Source organism: Heterodontus francisci, chromosome 36, assembly GCF_036365525.1.
Source record: "Heterodontus francisci isolate sHetFra1 chromosome 36, sHetFra1.hap1, whole genome shotgun sequence".
In the NCBI taxonomy this organism is placed as follows: Eukaryota; Metazoa; Chordata; class Chondrichthyes; order Heterodontiformes; family Heterodontidae; genus Heterodontus; species Heterodontus francisci.
In genome coordinates, this window is record NC_090406.1 from 49,605,263 (window position 1) to 49,628,429 (window position 23,167).

The 23,167-nt window shown below is 45.6% G+C and overlaps 1 protein-coding gene across 2 annotated transcripts in view; it reads right to left on the bottom strand.

Annotated features, from left to right (window-relative positions):
- LOC137351806 (tropomyosin alpha-4 chain) overlaps positions 1 to 23,167 on the bottom strand; it is a 252,254-nt gene that overhangs the window by 113,649 nt on the left and 115,438 nt on the right. The window contains exon 1 of one of the 2 annotated variants that reach the window (XM_068016659.1): positions 20,640 to 20,928. The exons of the other annotated variant lie outside the window; for it this stretch is intronic. Within the exon in view, the coding sequence (XP_067872760.1) occupies positions 20,640 to 20,753 (114 nt within the window). The 5' untranslated portion in view covers positions 20,754 to 20,928. Of the gene's footprint in view, positions 1 to 20,639; positions 20,929 to 23,167 lie in introns of those variants that run through there. 2 annotated transcript variants of the gene reach the window in all.

The window sequence follows — 23,167 nt, forward strand, 5'->3', positions numbered from 1 at the left end:
GTTCTCCCCAGAGTTAGAGTCATAGAGTTATACAGCAGAGAAACAGGCCCTTCGGCCCATCATGTCTGTGCCGGCCATAAAACACCTATCTATTCTAATTCCATTTTCCAGCACTTGGCCCATAGCCTTGTATGCTATCTAGTGCTCATCTAAATACTTCTTAGATGTTGTGAGGGTTCCTGCCTCTACCACCCCTTCAGGCAGTGTGCTCCATATTCCAACCACCCTCTGGGTGAAAATCTTTTTCCTCAAATCCCATCTAAACCTCCTGCCCCTTACCTTAAATCTATGCCCCCTGGTTATTGACACCTCCGCTAAGGGAAAAAGTTTCTTCCTATCAACCCTATCTATGCCCCCCATAATTTTGTATACCTCAATCAGGTCCCTCCTCAGCCTTCTCTGCTCTAAGGAAAACAACCCTAGCCTATCCAGTCTCTCTTCATAGCTGAAATGCTCCAGCCCAGGCAACATCCTGGTGAATCTCCTCTGCACCCTCTCCAGTCCAAACACATCCTTCCTATAGTGTGGTGACCAGAACTGTACACAGCACTCCAGCTGTGGCCTAACTAGCATTTTATACAGCTCCATCATAACCTCCCTGCTCTTATATTCTATGCCTCGGCTAATGAAGGCAAGTAACCCATATGCCTTCCTAACCACCTTATCTACCTGTGCTGCTGCCTTCAGTGATCTATGGACAAGTACACCAAGGTTCCTCTGACCCTCTGTATTTCCTAGGGTCCTACCATAGTCTCTTGCCTTGTTAGTCCTTCCAAAATGCATCACCTCACACTTCTCATGATTAAATTCCATTTGCTACTGCTCTGCCCATCTTACCAGCCCATCTATATCATCCTGTAATCTAAGGCTTTCCTCCTCACTATTTACGACATCACCAATTTTCGTGTCATCCGTGAACTTACTGATCATACCTCCTATATTCACATCTAAATCATTAATGTACACTGCAAACAGCAAGTGTCCCAGCACCAATCCCTGTGGTACACCACTGGTCACTGGCTTCCAATCGCAAAAACAACCCTCGACCATCACCCTCTGCCTCCTGCCATGAAGCCAATTTTGGATCCAATTTGCCAAATTGCCCTGGATCCCATGGGCTCTTACCTTTTTAACTTTGGGACCTTATCAAAAGCCTTACTGAAGTCTATGTAGACTACATCAACTGCTTCACCCTTATCTACACATCTAGTCACCTCCTTGAAAAATCGAATCAAGTTTGCTAGACATGATCTCCCCTGACAAAGCCATGCTGACTATCCTTGATTAATCCCTGTCTCTCCAAGAGGAGATTAATCCTGTCCCTCAGAAGTTTTTCCAATAGTTTCCCTATTACTGACATTAGACTCACTTGACTGTAAATACCTGGTTTATCCCTACTACCCTTCTTGAATAATGGTACCACATTTGCTGTCCTCCAGTCTTCTGGCACTTCTCCTGTGACCAGAGAGGATTTGAAAATTTGTGTCAGAGCTCCTGCTATCTCCTCCCTTGCCTCACATAACAGCCTGGGATACATCTCATCTGGGCCTGTGGATTTATCTACTTTTAAGCCCACTAAAACTACTAATACCTCCTCCCTTTCAATGCTAATTTGTTCAAGTATATCACAATCGCCCTCCCTGATCTCTACACCTACATTGTCCCTCTCCATAGTGAACACAGATGAAAAGTAATCATTTAAAACCTCACCTATGTCCTCCGTCTCCACACACAGCTTGCCACTTTGGTCCCTAATGGTCCCTACTCTTTCCCTGGTTATCCTCTTGCACTTAATATACTTATAAAACACCTTGGGATTTTCCTTAATCTTGCCCGCCAGTGTTTTTTCATGCCCCCTCTTCACTCTCCTAATTACTTTTTAAGTACCCCCCCTACACTTTCTATACTCTCTAGGGCCTCTGCTGTTTTCAGCACTCTGAAACTGCCATAAGCCTCCTTTATTTTCCTTATCCAATCCTCTATATCCCTTGACATCCAGGGTTCCCTGGACTTGTTGGTCCTATCCTTCACCTTTACAGGAACATGTATTCCTGAACTCTCACTATTTCCTTTTTGAATGGCTCCCACTGGCCTGATGTCGACTTTCCTACAAGTAGCTGCTCTCAGTCCACTTTGGCCAGATCCTGTTTTATCATATTGAAATCGGCCTTCCCCCAATTCAGTACATTTATTTCCGGTCTATCTTTGCCCTTTTCCATAACTACCTTAAATCTTACAGAGTTATGGTCACTATCCCTGAAATGCTCCCCCACTGACACTTCTGCCACTTGTCCAGCTTCATTGCCGAAGATTAGATCCAGTACTGCCCCTTCTCTTGTAGGACTTTCTATGTGCTGGCTCAAAAAGCTCTCCTGAATGCACTTTAAGAATTCCGCCCCCTTTAAGCCTTTTGCACTAAGACTATCCCAGTTAATATTGGGGAAGTTGAAATCCCCTACTTTTATTACCCTATTATTTTTACACCTCTCTGAGATTTGACTACATATCTGCTCCTCTATCTCTCCCTGACTGTTTGGAGGCCTGTAGTACACTCCCAGCAAAGTGATTGCCCCCTTTTTGTTTTTAAGTTCTAGCCACATGGCCTCAATTGAGGAACCTTCTAAGATATCACCCCTCCTTACTGCAGTAATTGACTCCTTGATCAATACTGCAAAATGCTATCTCTTTTACACCACCTCGCCCGCCCCCTGTCACGCCTGAATATTCTATATCCTGGAATATTAAGCTGCCAGTCTTTCCCTTCCCTCAACCATGTCTCTGTGATGGCAATAATATCATTTTCCCATTTGTTAATCAACGGCCTCAATTCATCTGCCTTACTAGTGAGACTCCTTGCGTTAAAATAGATGCAATCCAGACTAATCCAGTGAGGTTAATGAGTTTCATCCTCAACTGATGAAGTGTGTATTATCAATACAGGAGGGGTCACATGACTGCTACTCCATTTTGTCTGTGGTACAAGTGTCCATGTTCTTGTGGTTCAGTTTAACAGTTGACTTTTATTTTAATTATTCCTCCAATTCATTGTTTATTTCATCACGGCTCCTTCCGAGCATGACAGTCTCCTCGCATGGTGGGCGATATTGAGGCTTTGGAAATTTATTTATGAGTGTCTTTGGCAAGGCCAGCATTTATTGCCCATCCCTAATTGCCCTTGAGAAGGTTTTGGTGAGCCACCATCTTGAACTGCCGCAGCCCACGTGGGGTAGGTACACCAACAGTGCTGTTAGGGAGGGAGTTCCAGGATTTTGACCCAGCGAAAGTGAAGGAATGATGATATAGTTCTAAGTCAGGATGGTGTGTGGCTTTGAGGGGAACCTGCAGGTGGTGGTGTTACCATGCATCTGCTGTCCTTGTCCTTCTAGGTGGTAGAGGTCGCGGGTTTGGAAGGTGCTGTCGAAGGATGCTTGGCGAGTTGCTGTCGTACATCTTGTAGATGGTACACACTGCTGCTGTGGTATGCCGATGATGGAGACAGCGAATGTTTAAAGTTGTGGATGGAGTGTCGATAAAGCTGACTTTGCTCTGGATGACATCAAGCTTCTTGAGTATTGTTGGAGCTGCATTCATCCAGGCAAGTGGAGAGTATTCCATCACACTCCTGACTTATATCTAGTAGGTGGTGGACAGGCTTTGGCGAGTCAGGAGGTGGGTTACCCATTGCAGAATACCCAGCCTCTGACCTTCTCTGGTAGCCACAGTACTTATATGGCTGGTCCAGTTAAGTTTCTGGTCAATGGTAACCCCCAACATGTTGATGGTGGGAGATTTGGTGATGGTAATGCCGTTGAACATCAAGGGGAGATGGTTAGATTCGCTCTTGCTGGAGATGGCCATTGCTTGGAGCTTGTGTGGTGCAAATGTTACTTGCCACTTATCAGCCCAAGCCTGAATGTTGTCCAGGTCTTGCTGCATGTGGGCACAGTATCTGAGGAATTGTGAATTGAACTGCACACTGTACAATCATCAACAAACATCCCCACTTCTGATCTTCTGTTGGAGGGAAGGTCATTGATAAAGCAGCTGAAGATGGTTGGGCCGAGGACACTACCCTGAGGAACTCCTGCATCTATGTCCTGGGGCTGAGTTGATTGGCGTCCAACACTTCAACCATCTTCCTTTGTGCCAGGTATGACTCCAGCCAGTGGTGAATTTTCCCCCCAGTTCCCATTGACTTCAATTTTGCTAGGGCTCCTTGATGTCACATTTGGTCAAAATGCTGCCTTGATGTCAAGAGCAGTCACTCTCACCTCACCTCTGGAATTTAGCTCTTCTGTCCATGTTTGGACCAAGGCTTTAATGAGGTCTGGAGCTAAGTGGCCCTTGCCAAATCCAATCTGAGCATTGGTGAGCAGGTTATTGTTGAGTAAGTGCCGCTTGATAGCACTGTTAATGACACCTTCCATCATTTTGCTGATGATTGAGAGTAGACTGATGGGATGGTAATTGGCCAGATTGGATTTGTCCTCCTTTTTGTGTACAGGACATACCTGGGCAATTTTCCACTTTGTTGGGTGGATGCTAGTGTTGTAGCTGTACTGGAACAGCTTGGCTAGGGGTGCAACTAGTTCTAGGGCACACGTCTTCTGTTGTAGAGCTGGGATGTTGCCAGGGCCCATAACCTTTGCAGTATCCAGTGCCTTCAGCTGTTTCTTGATATCACGTTGAGTGAATCGAATTATCTGAAGACTGTCCACCGCAGTATGTGGCAGGATTGCAAAGTTTTGATTTGATCCATTACAGTGGTATCGCTTTGCACTGTTTAACATGCATATAGTCCTGTGTTGTAGCTTCCCCAAGTTGGCACCTCATTTTTAGGTATGCCTGGTGCTGGTCCTGGCATGCTCTCCTGCACTCCCTGGCTCAATGGTAATGGTAGAGTGGGGTATATGCCAGACCATAAGGTTACAGATTGTGGTTGAATACAATTCTGCTGCTGCTGAAGGCCGCAGTGCTTCATGGATGCCCAGTTTCGAGTTGCTAGATCTGTTCTGAATCTGTCCTATTCAGCATGGTGGTCGTGCCACACACCATCATGGAGGGTGTCCTCACTGTGAAGACTGGACTTCATCTTCAAAAGGACTGCGGTGGTCACTCATACCAATACTGTCATGGACAGATGCATATGCGACAGGCAGAGTGGTGAGGACGAGGTCAAGTAGATTTTCTTCCTCTGGTTGGTTCTCTCACCCCCCTGCTGCAGGCCCAGTCCTCAGGACTCAGCCAGTTAATCAGCAGTGGTGCTGCTGAGTCACTCTTGGTGATACACATTGAAGTCCCCCATCCAGAGTACATTCGGTGCCCTTGCTACCCTCAGTGCTTCTTCCAAGTGCTGTTCAACATGGAGGAGTAAAACTGATTCATCAGCTGAGGGAGGGCAATAAATGGTAATCAGTAGGAGGTTTCCTTGCCCATGTTTAGCCTGATGCCATGAGTCAATGATGAGGACTCCTAGGGCCAGTCTGTCCTCACTGTATACCACTGTGCCGCTACCTCGGGTGCGTCGGTCCAGCCGGTAGGAGAGGACCTACTCAGGGCTGGTGATGGAGGAGTCTGGATCATTGGCTGTAAGGTCTGATTTAGTGAATATGACAATATCAGACTGTTGTGTGAGTAGTCTGTGGGACAACTCTCCCAATTTTGACACAAGTCCTCAGATGTTAGTGAGCAGAAATTAGCAGGGTCGATTGAGCTGGGTGCGCCTTTGTCGTTTCCACTGCCGAGGTTGATACCAGGTGATCCGTCCGGTTTTATTCTTATTAGACTTTTCCGTAGTGGTTTGATACAACTGAGTGGCTTGCTAGGCCATTTCAGAGGGCATTTAAGAGTCAACCACTTTGCTGTGGGTCTGGACTCACATGTAGGCCAGACCAGGTAAGGACAGCAGATTTCCTTCGCTAAAGGACATTGGTGAACCAAATGGATTTTTACAACAATCTGGTAGTTTCACGGTCAGCATGAGATAGGAAAGGTAGGACACAGAGAAGGACACAGAGACAGCAAATAAATATAGATAGGTTAATTGAGTGGGCAAAAATTTTGCAGATGGTGTATAATGTAGTAAAATGTGAGGTTGTCCACTTTGGTGGGAAGAACAGAAAATCATTATATTATTTAAATGGAGAGAGACTGCAGAATGCTGCCATACAGAGGGATCTGGGTGTCCTTGTACCATGAATCACAAAAAGTTAGCATGCAGATACAGCAAGTAATTAGGAAAGTAAATGGAACATTGGCCTTTATTGCAAGGGGGATGGAGTATAAATGTAGGGAAGTCCTGCTACAACTGTACAGGGCATTGGTGAGACTGCACCTAGTGTACTGCGTACAGTTTTGGTCTCCTTATTTAAGGAGGGATATACTTGCATTGGAAGCAGTACAGAGAAGGTTCACTAGATTGATTCCTGGGGTGAAAGGGCTGTCTTATGAGGAAAGGTTGAGCAGGTTTGGCCTCTACTCATTGGAGTTTAGAAGAATGAATAGTGATCTTATTGAAACATAGGATTCTGAGAGGGCTTGAGAGGGTAGATGCTGAGAGGATGTTTCCCATCATGAGGAAATCTAGAACTAGGAGGCAGAGTTTCAAAATAAGGGACCTCCCATTTAAGATGGAGATGAGGAGGAATTTCTTCTCTCAGAGGGTCATTGATCTTTTAGAATTCTCTTCCCCAGAGAGCAGTGGAGGCTGAGCCATTGAATATATTCAAGGTTGATTTAGACAAGGTTATGGGAGTTAAGTGGAGTTAAGGCCACAATCCGATGTGCCATGATCTTACTGAATGGCAGAGCAGGCTCAAGGGGCCAAATAGCCGACTCCTGCTCATATTTCTTATATACTGAGACTAGCTTTTTAATTCTAGATTTATTTATTAATTGAATTTAAATTTCATTAGCTGCTGTGATGGGATCTGAACTCATGTCTCTGAAGTATTAGTCCAGACCTCTGCTAACCAGCCAAATAGTACAATGGGAAGACCAGGGCACCCACTGGTCAGCTGCAATAGGGGTATTTATGTGTGGGACAGTCACAATTATAAAGTGTGGATGCCAGCTTGTGTACAGAGGAACAATTCCCGAAGGAATTCACACACTGAATAATTTGCAAGTCAACCTGCCCATTGAGTTTGAAGCTTTCAGTATTCCACTCAAACTGTTGCTGTCTGACATTAGCCATATTTCAGAACAAGCCTTCTATTTGAATGATAAAATAGCCTTTAAAAGACAGGCTTGTAGGGATTGGAAAAAGTACAAAGAAATAACTACATCCGAGGAGGTCAGCTTGTAGTTTATTAGTGAGGGAGAGCATGATGAGTGGGGGAACAGAAAGGTAGTGATGTCCAGAATACAGCAGCAGACATGGCTGCTTGACATAATGTCTCATTTGAAAGATCGGAATGAATGGTATTTGAGGGACTGGCAGGACGGTGTGGGAGAATGTGGTTTGGGGAAGGTTACTCTGCTAGTGTGGATTGTAAACTGGGCCTCTTGGATGCTCATGTAGGTGTCAACCATGTCACAGTGTTAGCTTTCTCATGCCTGTGTCAGGAGGTTGTGGGTTCAAATCCACTTTAGAGATTTGAGCACATAATCTAAATTGACACCCTAATGCAATACTGAGGGAGTGTTGTGCTGTCAGAGCTGACATCTTTTGGTTGTGATGTTAAAACCGAGATGCTGTTTGTCCTCTTGGATGGGCATAATAGATCCATGGCACTATTGGAAGAGCAGAGGAGTTCTCCCAGGCCACTACTTCTCCCTCAATCAACATCAATAAACCAGATTATCTGGTTATTGTCATTTGCTGTTTGTGAGAGATTGCTGTGCACATATTAGCTGTTGCCTTTCCTACATTCGAGCAGTAACTACATATCTAGAGTACGTAATTGTCTGTAACGTGCTTTGGGACGTCCTGAGAGTGTGAACGGCGCTATAGCGATGCAAGTCTTTTTATTTCTCAGTTGAAGGCACCTTTGATTAGTGTAGGTTGAACCAGTCTGCTTTGCTGTATGAGGAGTTAGCCTGTTATTGTCACTCGACCATGCTTGTAGTATTCAATATCTAAGAGAGGTGTTTAAGATAATTAAAGTATTTGATAGCGTTGATACAGAGAAACTCCTCTGGTGCGGAATCCAGAACAAGGGGTGGGCATAGCCTTAAAATTAGAGCTAGGCCATTCAGGGTGATGTCAGGAAGCATCTCTTCACACAAAAGGTAGAGTAAATCTGGAACTCTCTCCTCAAAACATTGTTGGGGCTGGGGATCAATTGAAACGTTTGAGCTGTTGAACCTGAGATTGACAGATATTTGTTAGTCAAGGATGTTAAGGGTTTTGGAACCAAGGCAAATGGAGTTAAGATAAATATCAGTCATGATCTAACTGAATGATGGATCAGGCTTGAGAATATGAATGGCCTGCTCCTGTTCCTAAGTTCTCATGGCGCTAACTCAATGGTGCGGCCGCTTTTTGGGTGAAATTATACAATTTAAAACAATTGCTTGTGTAACTCTGGGTGGAGAGAACCGAAATTAGCTCCTTGCTAGGGTATGATTCCACGGGTACTGGGTGCCCTGTGGTACATTGCCCAAGAGACCGTGGAGTCTTGACGGTGAGTGTTGTTGAACTATCTGGCCATTTTTAGCAGCACCACTAGATTTAATGCTCTCCTCACTTGATGCCCACACATGCACAGGTCTCTAGGTAGAGATCGGATGAGATAATGCTGGCCTCCCGAACGTTGGGGCTCTGAGGGCAATTCCATTATCCTACATATGGCTGGCTGAAATCAGAGAACTCATCCCATATCAGGAATCAAGCCTGGTCTTTAGTGGTCTGTATGATCTAGCCAGGTAAATCATAAAGTCAGAAGTGGGGATGTTCGCTGATGATTGCACAATGTTCAGCACCATTCGCAACTCCTCAGATACTGAAGCAGTCCGTGTAGAAATGCAGCAAGACCCGGACAATATCCAGGCTTGGGCTGATAAGTGGCAAGTAACATTTGCGCCACACAAGTGCCAGGCAATGACCATCTCCAACAAGAGAGAATCTAACCATCTCCACTTGACATTCAATGGCATTACCATTGCTGAATCCCCCACTATCAACACCCTAGGGGCTACCATTGACCAGAAACTGAACTGGAGTAGTCATATAAATACCGTGGCTACAAGAGCAGGTCAGAGGCTAGGAATCCTACGGCAAGTAACTCACCTCCTGACTTCCCAAAACCTGTCCACCATCTCCAAGGCACAAGTCAGGAGTGTGATGGAATACTCTCCACTTGCCTGAATGGGTGCAGCTCCAACAACACTCAAGAAGCTCAACACCATCCAGGACAAAGCAGCCCGCTTGATTGGCACCCCATCCACAAACATTCACTCCCTCCACCACCGACGCACAGTGGCAGCAGTGTGTACCATCTACAAGATGCACTGCAGCAACGCACCAAGGCTCCTTAGACAGCACCTTCCAAACCCGCGACCTCTACCACCTCGAAGGACAAGAGCAGCAGATGCATGGGAACATCACCACCTGCAAGTTCCCGTCCAAGTCACACACCATCCTGACTTGGAACTATATCGCCGTTCCTTTACTGTCGCCGGGTCAAAATCCTGGAACTCCCTTCCTAACAGCACTGTGGGTGTACCTACCCCACATGGACTGCAGCGGTTCAAGAAGGCAGCTCACCACCACCTTCTCAAGGGCAATTAGGGATGGGCAATAAATGCTGGCCTAGCCAGTGATGCCCACAACCCATGAATGAATTTTTAAAAAGGCATCTGGTGAGGCCAGGTGGACATCAGCTGGGTGGGAAAGTAAATGATTTTCAAACATGGGTCTAAATTGGTTCTAAATAGTTTCATCTCACCTGTTAGATCAAATGCAAATAAGACTCAATTTTCCACTAATTTGAGTAACGATTCATAACTCTTACAGCAAATTCATTCATATTTATCTCTGATTTGTTTTATTAATAGTTTTTATTTCTCTCCAGTTTATGTTTCCTTGGTTGGGCTGACTATAAATTGAGTTATTTTCTGGTATAGGATTCTGAGACACTTTTTTATTCATGGATTTCTGATACTCTCATTTACACTCAGGCTACGGAGGATAGAAAAGCCCATCGGTAACTCTATAATACTTTACAGAAAATAATGGAGATATACATATAATCTGTCTGTGTGTTCTATCTTTCTCTGTTGAAAAGGATGAAAGACTGTCCAACATAATGGGTGTGAGCTGTTCTTTAATTGCTGAGACTGCTTACTGAATTGCTTATTATTTAAAACAATATCAAAGTTGGTTCATTAGCACCTTAATTACGCAAGACTGTATATAGTTTCCATTAAATCCGACAAAAAAATTAGGCTTGGCATTAAGTCAATTTACAAATGCTATATTGTACACCCTGTGTAATTTTCCATTCCATTTTGATCTGCTATCACCCTATATACGCCTCCATACCCCCTCAGTGTCTCAGCACCATTTCTCTAACTTTTCCGAATACACTCTACTTTAAAACCCAACATTTAATAGAAACTCCATTTTTTTGTCACCTCCAAACCTTTCTTTAGAAAATAACTGGTCAAATAAATCCTGAAATGTGCCAATTCTATATATAAATCATTTGAAAACCTTGATTAAATTTCAGCCTGTAATCATTCCCTGAGAGCTATTATCCTATTTATAGTTGAGGTACTTTTAATACTGAACACTTGGTCCATTACTGTTATTTGTACTGTAGATATTCCAAATCCCTCTGAAACCCCAACTAATTCCTTGGCTTTGCAATGAAGCCCTTTTTAATTGAGGAGATTAGCGGGATTGCTGACGACTGCATTGCTAATGATTGAGGAGCCTCTTGGGTCAGACTAATGGCATCAGATGGCTTTAGTGCTATCTTCAGTGGCAAGGCGGCAGCTGCCCAGGCCTGTCTGAGATTAGCTGGTGGAGTTATGGACCCTAGCCAGGAGAAAGAACTAATGGAATGGATAGTCAGCCTTTCCGTGCACATACTATAGAATTGTATAGAATTTGCAGCACAGAAACAGACCATTCGGCCCGACTGGTCCATGCTGGTGTTTATGCTCCACACAAGCCTTCTCCTACTCATCATCATCTAACTCCATCAACATATCCTTCTATTCCTTTTTCCCTCATGTGTTTATTCAACTTCCCCTTAAATGCATCATTCACCTCAGCTACTCCTTGTGGTTGTGAATTCCAGATTCTCACCACCCTCTGGGTAAAGATGTTTCCCTTAAATTCCCTACTGGATTTATTAGTGACTCTCATATTTATTGCCCCTAGTTTTGATCTCCCTCATAAGCGGAAACATTCTCTATGTCTAACATACCCAAATTTGTCGATGGCAGAGAGATAGGCAGCATTGTAAGCAATGGAAATGGAAACATAAAATTACAAAGAGATATTAATACATTAAGTGGATGAGCTGAACTGCGGCAAATAGATTTCAATGTGTGCAAATTTGAGGTCATTCATTTTGGACCTCAAAAGGATAGAACAGGTTACTTTCTAAATGGCGAAAAGCTAGAAACAATGGAGGTCCAAAGAGACTTGGGAGTCCAGGTACATGGATCATTATGAACAGGTACAGAAAATAATCAAATGGCGAATGGAATGCTGGTCTTTATATCTTAGAGGACTATAATACTGGAGGGTCAAAGTCATGCTACAGCTATACAAAGCCCTGGTTAGACCACACCTGGAGTTACTGTGAGTAGTCCTGGGCTCTACACCTTTTGAAAAATATATTGGTCTGGGAGGGAGTGCAGTGCAGATTTACCAGAATGATATCTGGACTCCAAGGATTAATTTATGATGACAGATTACACAAACTGGGGATGTATTTCCTAGAAATTAAAAGATTGAGGGGTGATTTGATTGAAGTTTTCAAGATATTAAGGGGAATATTAAGGGAAGGTAGATAGAGAGAAATTATATCAGCTGGTTGGGGAGTGTAGGACAGGGGCACAGAGTATAAATTAGAGCCAGACCCTCCTGGACTGAAATTAGGAAATACTTTTACACACAAAGGATGGTAGAAGTTTGGAACTCTCTTTGCAAGTGGCAATTGATGCTAGACCAATTGTTAATTTTAAATGTGAGACTGATAAAGCGTTTTGTTAACCAATGGTATCAAGGGATATGAGGCAATGGTGGGTATCTTGAGTTAGGTCACAGATCAGCCAAGGTCAATTTGGATGGTGGAACAGTGTAGGGAGATAAATGGCCTCCTCGTGTTCCCATGTCGACCCTATCAAACCCTTTCATAATCTTAAAGCTCTCTATCAGGTCACCCCTGAACCATCACATTTCCAGAGAAAAGAGCCTCAGAAAAATTTTCAGAGCTGCATCAAAGGAACATGGGAGTGGAACTATTTGGACATCTTTTTCACAGAGACAACACAGGCACTATGGGCTGAATGGCCTCCTTCTGAGCTGTAAGATTCTATGATTGCATGAGGGTAGCCCCTTTAGGTCACCATCATGTGACTCAGACTGGAATGTACAACCCTTTCTAAATACAATCTGCACAAACACCCAGTGTATGCGCAGGTACACAGCATATACCCACACATATTATACAGATACAAGTGTACATGCAGACTGCTCAGGAGAAACTCTTGCACCGAATTGACAATGTAGATCATGGACAGATGAGAACTGCTCGCTGATTGATCTGGCAAAATCCAGCACTCAGGATTTCGCAATGGAACGCCTGGAATGATTTTACTGTGTGAGTCTCCTTTCTATTTCGACTGCCAGGGATGATTGCTCAGATCGAGACACTGCTGTTCACCTGTCATTCACTCAGTGTGGAGAAAGTCCCACAGGGGGTGACTGGGTCTAATTTGACCAGGCAGCCGGCACCAAATAAGGGCTCGATGGACCAGCTGTATAATACGGGTAAATGGCAGGGAATATCTCAAGGGAACATTAAGTAAATGCTAAATGAGTTAATGGATTCATCCTTAGCTGTGTTGGTAACATTCCCACCTCAGAGTCAGAAGGTTATGAGTTTCAGTCACAGTCCCAATCGAGCAGGAGATGAGAGCTTTGCTTTCTGTCATACTGAGCTGATATATATGTGTGTAGTGGAGCATTCGGTGAAGACCCCTCCCCCATCACACCTAGCCATCCCCCCTCTCCCCCACAATAAGGAGTAAGCGTCAGACAGATTGAAGTTAATGAAAATGGGGAGAGATGTATGGTGCTTAGCAGATCAACGTCACTCACTTTACACCATGGTGCCAAAGTCACAATTACCCCCACTATTCAATCCAACTCCCTCACACTGTCAGTCAGTAACTCCAGCCCCTATCACCTTGTGTTGCTGACCTTATCTCTATTGATTTTAATCTGTTCTGCTGAATATCTTCTTCCAGCCAGAATCCTGTGCGGATAACCATCGCCCAGAAATTACCGATTAGGCACACTACAGCCTGCCGGACTGAACATTGAGTTCAATAATTTCAGAGCATGACAGCCCCCCACTTTACTTTCATTTTTAGTCATTTTTAGTTATTTTTTCTTCCTTTTTTTTGCATTCCTTTTTACATTTTTTACAATCTTTTTTTGCATTTATTTCATTTCATCTTAGTTTGTTCAGTTTGCTTACCCACTGTTTTTTTCAGGTTGTTTTTCTTCAGGTTTGCACTTGCTGATGTTCAATATTCAGTATATTCACACCTAATCTGTACTAATGCTTTGTCTTTCAACACACCATTAACATATTGTTTGCCTTTGCTCCGTGACCTTTTGGTCAGCTATGTGGCCTGGTCCAATCTGCACCTTCTCCTTTGTTATCTCTTGCCCAACCCCCACCTCACTTGTTTATAATCTGTGACTTTTCTAATATTTGTCAGTTCCGAAGAAGGGTCACTGACCCGAAACGTTAACTCTGCTTCTCTTTCCACAGATGCTGCCAGACCTGCTGAGTGAATCCAGCATTTCTTGTTTTGGCCCAGAAATTACTGCTTGACTGTTTAACAGAGGCATTGGGTGTAATTTTAACGTTGGGGATTAGTTTAAAACAGTTGATATCAGCGTGGCCCACATACACCCCACCAGATTAACCTTTCCACTGAGAGGTATATAATGGGCTATCTGATCATCTGTTTGTCACTAAATGTTAAAATTACTCACATTAGCTGATTGTGTGTGAGATGAATAGACAAAAGTAAAGAAAATAACATGATTTTAACCTAATGCTAATTATTTTTAGCTGTTTAATATTTGAAAGGAGTCTGTTGACAAGATGCATTCTTCCGAGTTTATTTTACACAGTGTTATTGTATCAACATTCATGCGAGTGTAGTTGTGAATGATCCCATATATATGTTATACAATGATGCAGGGGGTAGTAATGAGAGTCTGTGTTTATTTATCTGGTATCAGAGATAGGGTGAGCTGACCTCTAAAATAGAGCTGCCATGTAAACAGAGATGTGTGTGTGTTCTGTACCATAGCCCTCTCCTAATATGGCTGGGTTCTCTTTCCGATATGACCAGTACATGGTTCCTACATGGTTAATGTGTATTTCCTATACAGTAGGCTCATGTGTCATATGATAAGTGTGTGTCCCTTCTATGACTAGCATGTGTCTCCCATATGGTGGGTGAATCTCTTATGTAACTAACATGCTCTCCTCGACATGCGTGATGTATATTCTACAGTGCCTTTCAGAACAAGGAGATTTAATTAAGAATCAGACACCCCAGCTAACAGCCTGTTTAGATGTTCAGACATTGATCCCATTTGGAATTCCGAACCCACCCCTTTCACCAAGCTTTTGGCCACCGATAGTAATATCTCCTTATTTGGAGTCAATTTTTATCTGAATTGCTCCTGTGAAGCACTTTGGAATGTTTCACTCTGTTAAAGGTGGAACAAAAAAGTATATTGTTGTTATAAGTATCAGTGTAGTTCTCAAAAAGTCCAGTTACTCTCTGAACGACCCTGCTCCCAAGATTTGCGACAGATTCCTAAAGTTGCAGCTTGCAGCTAAGAGTTTTGTAAAGCACAGACAGCAGATGGAAGTGTAAGAGTTCACACTCACATTCAGTGAGCTCTCACTCACGGTCAGTGAGTTCACACTCACATTCAGTGAGCTCTCACTCCCGGTCAGTGAGCTCACACTCACAGTCAGTGAGCTCTCACTTCCGGTCAGTGAGCTCTCCCTCCCGGTCACTGAGTTCACACTCACTATCAGTGAGCTCTCACTCCCGGTCAGTGAGCTCTCCCTCCCGGTCACTGAGTTCACACTCACTATCAGTGAGCTCTCACTCCCGGTCAGTGAGCTCACACTCACATTCAGTGAGCTCTCACTCCCGGTCAGTGAGCTCACACTCACAGTCAGTGAGCTCTCCCTCCAGGTCACTGAGTTCACACTCACATTCAGTGAGCTCTCACTCCTGGTCAGTGAACTCACACTCACAGTCAGTGAGCTCTCACTCCCGGTCACTGAGTTCACACTCACATTCAGTGAGCTCTCACCCCCGGTTAGTGCATTCACACTCACATTGAGTGAGCTCTCACTCCCGGTCAGTGAGTTCACACTCACATTCAGTGAGATCTCACTCCCGGTCAGTGAGTTCACACGCATGTTCAGTGAGTTCACACTCACAACCAGCGAGCTCTCGCTCACGGTCAGTGAGTTCACATTCACATTCAAGGAGCTCTCACTCCCGGTCAGTGAGTTCACACTCACATTCAGTGAGCTCTCACTCCCGGTCAGTGAGTTCACACTCACGTTCAGTGAGCTATCACTCCCGGTCAGTGAGTTCACACTCACGTTCAGTGAGCTATCACTCCCGGTCAGTGAGTTCACACTTGCATTCAGTGAGCTATCACTCCCGGTCAGTGAGCTCACACTCACATTCAGTGAGTTCACACTCACATTCAGTGAGCTCTCGCTCACGGTCAGTGAGTTCACACTCACATTCAGTGAGCTCTCACTCCCGGTCAGTGAGTTCACACTCACATTCAATGAGCTCTCACTCCCGGTCAGTGAGTTCACACTCACGTTCAGTGAGCTATCACTCCCGGTCAGTGAGTTCACACTTGCATTCAGTGAGCTATTACTCCCGGTCAGTGAGCTCACACTCACGTTCAGTGAGTTCACACTCACATTCAGTGATCTCACACTCACGTTCAGTGAGTTCACACTCACATTCAGTGAGCTATCACTCCCGGTCAGTGATCTCACACTCACGTTCAGTGAGTTCACACTCACATTCAGTGAGCTATCACTCCCGGTCAGTGAGTTCACACTCACGTTCAGTGAGCTCTCACACCCGGTCAGTGAGTTCACACTCCCGGTCAGTGAGCTCACACTCACATTCAGTGAGCTATCACTCCCGGTCAGTGAGCTCACACTCCCGGTCAGTGAGTTCACACTCACGTTCAGTGAGCTATCAGTCCTGGTCAGTGATCTCACACTCACGTTCAGTGAGTTCACACTCCCGGTCAGTGAGCTCACACTCACAGTCAGTGAGTTCACACTCACGTTCAGTGAGCTATCACTCCCGGTCAGTGAGCTCACACTCACAGTCAGTGAGTTCACACTCACATTCAGTGAGCTCTCACTCCCGGTCAGTGAGTTCACACTCCCGGTCAGTGAGCTCACACTCACAGTCAGTGAGTTCACACTCCCGGTCAGTGAGCTCTCACTCCCGGTCAGTGAGTTCACACTCCCGGTCAGTGAGCTCACACTCACAGTCAGTGAGTTCACACTCCCGGTCAGTGAGCTCTCACTCCCGGTCAGTGAGTTCACACTCACGTTCAGTGAGCTATCACTCCCGGTCAGTGAGCTCACACTCCCGGTCAGTGAGTTCACACTTGCATTCAGTGAGCTATCACTCCCGGTCAGTGAGCTCACACTCCCGGTCAGTGAGTTCACACTCACGTAGAGTGAGCTCTCACTCCCGGTCAGTGAGCTTTCACTCCCGGTCAGTAATCTTTCACTCCGGTCAGTGAACTCTCCCTCCCGGTCAGTGAGCTCACACTCCCGGTCAGTGAGCTCTCACTCCCGGTCAGTGAACTCTCCCTCCCGGTCAGTAATCTTTCACTCCCGGTCAGTGAACTCTCCCTCCCGGTCAGTGAGCTTTCACTCCCGGTCAGTGAACTCTCCCTCCCGGTCAGTAATCTTTCACTCCCGGTCAGTGAGCTCTCACTCACAGTCAGTAATCTTTCACTCCCGGTCAGTGAACTCTCCCTCCCGGTCAGTGAGCTCTCACTCCCGGTCAGTGAACTCTCACTCCCGGTCAGTAATCTTTCACTCCCGGTCAGTGAACTCTCCCTCCCGGTCAGTAATCTTTCACTCCCGGTCAGTGAGCTCTCACTCCCGGTCAGTGAACTCTCACTCCCGGTCAGTAATCTTTCACTCCCGGTCAGTGAGCTCTCACTCCCGGTCAGTGAACTCTCACTCCCGGTCAGTTATCTTTCACTCCCGGTCAGTGAACTCTCCCTCCCGGTCAGTAATCTTTCACTCCCGGTCAGTGAACTCTCCCTCCCGGTCAGTGAACTCTCCCTCCCGGTCAGTAATCTTTCACTCCCGGTCAGTGAGCTCTCACTCCCGGTCAGTGAACTCTCACTCCCGGTCAGTAATCTTTCACTCCCGGTCAGTGAACTCTCCCTCCCGGTCAGTGAGCTCTCACTCCCGGTCAGTGAACTCTCACTCCCGGCCAGTGAGCTTTCACTCCCGGTCAGTGAACTCTCCCTCCCGGTCAGTAATCTTTCACTCCCGGTCAGTGAACTCTCCCTCCCGGTCAGTGAACTCTCACTCCCGGCCAGTGAGCTTTCACTCCCGGTCAGTGAACTCTCCCTCCCGGTCAGTAATCTTTCACTCCCGGTCAGTGAACTCTCCCTCCCGGTCAGTGAGCTTTCACTCCCGGTCAGTGAACTCTCACTCCCGGCCAGTGAGCTTTCACTCCCGGTCAGTGAGCTCTCACTCACAGTCAGTGAACTCTCCCTCCCGGTCAGTGAGCTTTCACTCCCGGTCAGTGAACTCTCACTCCCGGTCAGTAATCTTTCACTCCCGGTCAGTGAACTCTCCCTCCCGGTCAGTGAGCTCTCACTCCTGGTCAGCGAGTTCACACTCACATTCAGTGAGCTCTCACTCCCGGTCAGTGAGTTCACACTCACGTTCAGTGAGCTATCACTCCTGGTCAGCGAGTTCACACTCACATTCAGTGAGCTCTCACTCCCGGTCAGTGAGTTCACACTCACATTCAGTGAGCTTTCACTCCCGGTCAGTGAGTTCACACTCACATTCAGTGAGCTCTCACTCCCGGCCAGTGAGTTCACACTCACGTTCAGTGAGCTCTCACTCGCGGTCAGTGAGTTCACACTTGCATTCAGTGAGCTCTCACTCCCGGTCAGTGAGTTCACACTTGCGTTCAGTGAGCTATCACTCCTGGTCAGTGAGTTCACACTCACATTCAGTGAGCTCTCACTCCCGGTCAGTGAGTTCACACTCACATTCAGTGAGCTCTCACTCCCGGTCAGTGAGTTCACACTCACGTTCAGTGAGCTCTCACTCCCGGTCAGTGAGTTCACACTTGCGTTCAGTGAGCTATCACTCCCGGTCAGTGAATTCACACTCACATTCAGTGAGCTCTCACTCCCGGTCAGTGAGTTCACACTCACATTCAGTGAGCTCTCACTCCCAGTCAGTGAGTTCACACTCACGTTCAGTGAGCTCTCACTCCCGGTCAGTGAGTTCACACTCACATTCAGTGAGCTATCACTCCCGGTCAGTGAGTTCACACTTGCGTTCAGTGAGCTCTCACTCCCGGTCAGTGAGTTCACACTCACATTCAGTGAGCTCTCACTCCCGGTCAGTGAGTTCACACTCACATTCAGTGAGCTCTCACTCCCGGTCAGTGAGTTCACACTCACATTCAGTGAGCTCTCACTCCCGGTCAGTGAGTTCACACTCACGTTCAGTGAGCTCTCACTCCCGGTCAGTGAGTTCACACTCACATTCAGTGAGCTCTCACTCCCGGTCAGTGAGTTCACACTTGCGTTCAGTGAGCTCTCACTCCCGGTCAGTGAGTTCACACTCACATTCAGTGAGCTCTCACTCCCGGTCAGTGAGTTCACACTCACGTTCAGTGAGCTCTCACTCCCGGTCAGTGAGTTCACACTCACATTCAGTGAGCTCTCACTCCCGGTCAGTGAGTTCACACTTGCGTTCAGTGAGCTCTCACTCCCGGTCAGTGAGTTCACACTCACATTCAGTGAGCTCTCACTCCCGGTCAGTGAGTTCACACTCACGTTCAGTGAGCTCTCACTCCCGGTCAGTGAGTTCACACTCACATTCAGTGAGCTCTCACTCCCGGTCAGTGAGTTCACACTTGCGTTCAGTGAGCTCTCACTCGCGGTCAGTGAGTTCACACTCACATTCAGTGAGCTCTCACTCCCGGTCAGTGAGTTCACACTCACATTCAGTGAGCTCTCACTCCCGGTCAGTGAGTTCACACTCACATTCAGTGAGCTCTCACACTCGGTCAAGTTGCCCTGATTTATTTGGCACTGACTGAAATAACTGAGTATTTTTGATATAAATTCCTCTTCTGTCCTGATGGGATTTACCATCAGAGGAAGGGAGTGAGTTATGTGCAGCTGCTGTGCTCACCACAGTTCAATTCCAGCTTGAATGTTTTTAATGGTGATCAATGAACTCACTTCCCTTCCGGCTCCTCGATCCCATTGAATCCTGAATTTCCTCACAGTTAATTCTGTGCTCCTGCAATCCTTTCCTGCATTTAAGATTTTTTTAATGGCATCTTCCTTGTACTCTTAATTATGTACTCTTAGTTATTTACTTTTTGTCTCTTATTCTCTGGCTCTCTTTCTCTGACTCAGTCTCTAATTTTCTCTCTCTTCTCCCTAACAGTGGCTGCATTCCTTTGATTTGGTGAAGGGATTAATTCACTCATGTATTAGGAATAGGTGCAGGCACCAATTGTTCAAGATATAGCATCTATGCCAAAAACAGTTCAGGAGAAGGGGTGACAGCTCTGCTGGGTTTTATTGCTTCCTTCTTTCCTCTTATTTGCTTTTTTCTTTATCCCTTTCAAACGCCTATATCTTTACCTTTATGAGAAAGTCAAATGACCCTCAATGTGTTTCTCCATATCAGTCTTGAACCTCATGTCCTCATGTCCCCTTGTTCTCCACTCATATAAAATAGTGTTCAGCATTACCCTTTCCTCTTTCATTTAGTATCTGATACACTTTAACAAGACCCTCTCCTATTCACTTGTTTGTAAGCCTGAAGGCTCCAATCTTTTCTCACCCTACCACATAACCCAGTCTCCCTCTGAAACTAAGGACCAACCTTGTGCCCCTTCTCTGCTCAACTTCCAGAATTTAAACCTTTCCCTTCTACGTCAGTGACCAGAAGTGAATGCAGCATTCATGGTGTGGCCTGACCTGGGCATTATACAGCTTCAGCACACACCAGAGACCGAGTGTGGAAGCTTATATTCAGATTGTTCCACCACTCATTAATTCTTTCTGCTTTTCTCTCTGTGCCCTCGCTATCTTTTATTCGTGCTGGCTGCTCCGATACTTTTCTTAAACCAACCTGCTTGAACTTCTCCTCCGCCGCTTTCTTGTCCGACTCTGCCTGCTCCGCCCTGTCGATGGCATTCTCCTTATCGAGCTTCAGCATCTGCATCTTTTTCTTGATGGCTTCCATGATTGCCGGAGGAGCTGAGACCCACACGTGGAAGACGAACTTTTGAAAAAGGAGACAGCTTCCCTGAGAAAGCTTGTAGCGGAGGCAGAGCCTGGTGAAAGCAGGGCTCGGAACGAGAGAGTGAGAGGTACTGAGCTACGCAGACTCAACTCGTCCTGCTTTAAATTCCTTAAAGGAAAGTAATTACATTTTTGGAAAGATTCCCTTTTCTCCCCGATGGCCTCTGATCCTTGGATTTGTCGACTCTCTTTGGAATGAACTGGTGTAATCAGCTGTTCTTGGCCAATGCCCGTATTTGGAGTTGTGTTTATTCTGAAGAAGATTATGTTGCTGTATTTAAAACCCATCGACAGGTTCTGAGAGGAGAGAAGGTGTTGACGTCTACACGACCTCTTTTTGACAAACTTCATTAACGCCTCTTAAGTATTTTGAAGTGAGCATCTCCCAGTTTCTTAAAGAGCATTGACAGTGTTCTGCCAGTGAGATTAAGTTGGTTGTGTTTTAAATACTTTCCTGCCTTGCTAATGTTTCATTAACCCTTTGAGGGCCCCCGGTTTCGTGTCCGCCCAAGAGAAGATGATCAAAGGTGGAAAAACATCTGGAAATAAAAAGCTGGCATTGGCAAAAATGATGAAACCTGCCACCCCTACCCAGTCTGGATTTCTGTGACTCCAGCCTCACACTAATGTAGCTGGCTCTTAACTGCCCTCTGAAATGGTTTAGCAAGCCACTTAATTGTATCAAACTGCTACAAAGAATTCGAGTATTGGTTTAGTCACTCACTGCTGGATCTGGCTGGATGACATAAAGCACTGTCGGGCCCTGTTCTTGTCTGTCAAAACTGCTCATTATTCCAGGATCATCCTGGAATGCATGGATAACCCCCAGTTTCTTTTCTTTAATACAAACAATCTTCTTAAGTCCCTCTCACCTGTCTCCTCCACCCTCATCTCCAACAACATAAGGTATGCACTGTGGCAGCAGTGTGTACCATCTACAAGATTCAGTGCAGCAATGCACCAAGGCTCCCCCAACAGATATCATCCAAACCCGTGACCTCTACCACCTAGAAGGACAAGGGCAGCAGATGCATGGGAACACCCCACCTGCAAGTTCCCCTCCACGTCACACACCATCCTGACTTGGAAATATATCACCATTCCTTCACTGTCGCTGTGTTAAAATCCTAAAACTCCCTCCCTAATAGCACTGTGGGTGTACCTACCTCACATAGGTTGCAGTGGTTCAAGTAGCAGGCTTATCACTGCTCTGACCACTTGTCCTCTAAGGATATACCCTTGGTCCCTTCTATTTCTCATCTACATGCTTCCCCTTAGTGACATCATCTGAAAAAAACAGCATCAGTTTCCATGTGTACACTGACAACACCTAGCTCTACCTCACCATTGCCTCTCTCAACCTCTCCACAGTCTCTAAGTTATCAGACTGCTTGTCTGAAACCCAGTACTGGATAAGCAGAAATTTCCTCAACTAAATTTTGGGAAGACAGAAGCCATTATCTTTGGTCCCTGTCACAAACTCTGTTCCCTAGCTACCAACTCCATCCTATGACCTGGCAACTGTCTGAGGCTGAACCCAACTGTTCACAACCTTTGTGTCACCTCTCACCTCGAGATAAGCTTCTGGTCACATATCCAAGCTATCACTAAGACTGCCTATTTCCACCCTTGCGAGCTATCTACGCTCCTCCAATTCTGGCCACGTGAGCGTTCTCGATTTTAATTGCTCCACCTTTGGTGGCCTTGCCTTCAACTGCCAACGCCTAACCTCTGTAATTCCCTCCCTAAACCTCCTGCCTCTCTACCTCTCCCTCCCTCTTTAACATGCTCCTTGAAACCTATCTCGTGAACCGAGTTTTTGGTCATTGGCTCCAATATCTCCTTATGTGGCTTGGTGACAATGATCATTTAATAATGCTCCTGTGAAATGCCTTGGGATGATTTACTATGTTAAATGAACACAAGTTTTGCTTGTTGTTATTGGGAGCACCTTCATCATGCGGACAGCAGTGGTTTAAGAAAGCAGCCCCGATATCTCACGACAACAAGAATGGGCAATAAATGCCGGCCTTGCTTGGGACCCCAAATTTTTAAAAAGTAACAATTTTTGGGAGCATCACTCCTCACCTTAGTCAAAAAGATGATGTTATTGAATCTCGTCTGATAATGACCCTGCACGAGAGATTCTGTTAAAGATCAAGAAAGCGTTTGAAGCTAAAGTTTGAAGACAAAATCTATGATCACCAGATTGTCAGATGATTAAAAATAAAATAATTGCAATTAATTTTCCAATTTATAGTTTTAATCTTTTAATCTTGTTTCTAATGCATATTTGGTAGGTCGACTGAAGTGTTCATACATTACATTTAAACAGAACAGAGAAAACTGACGATT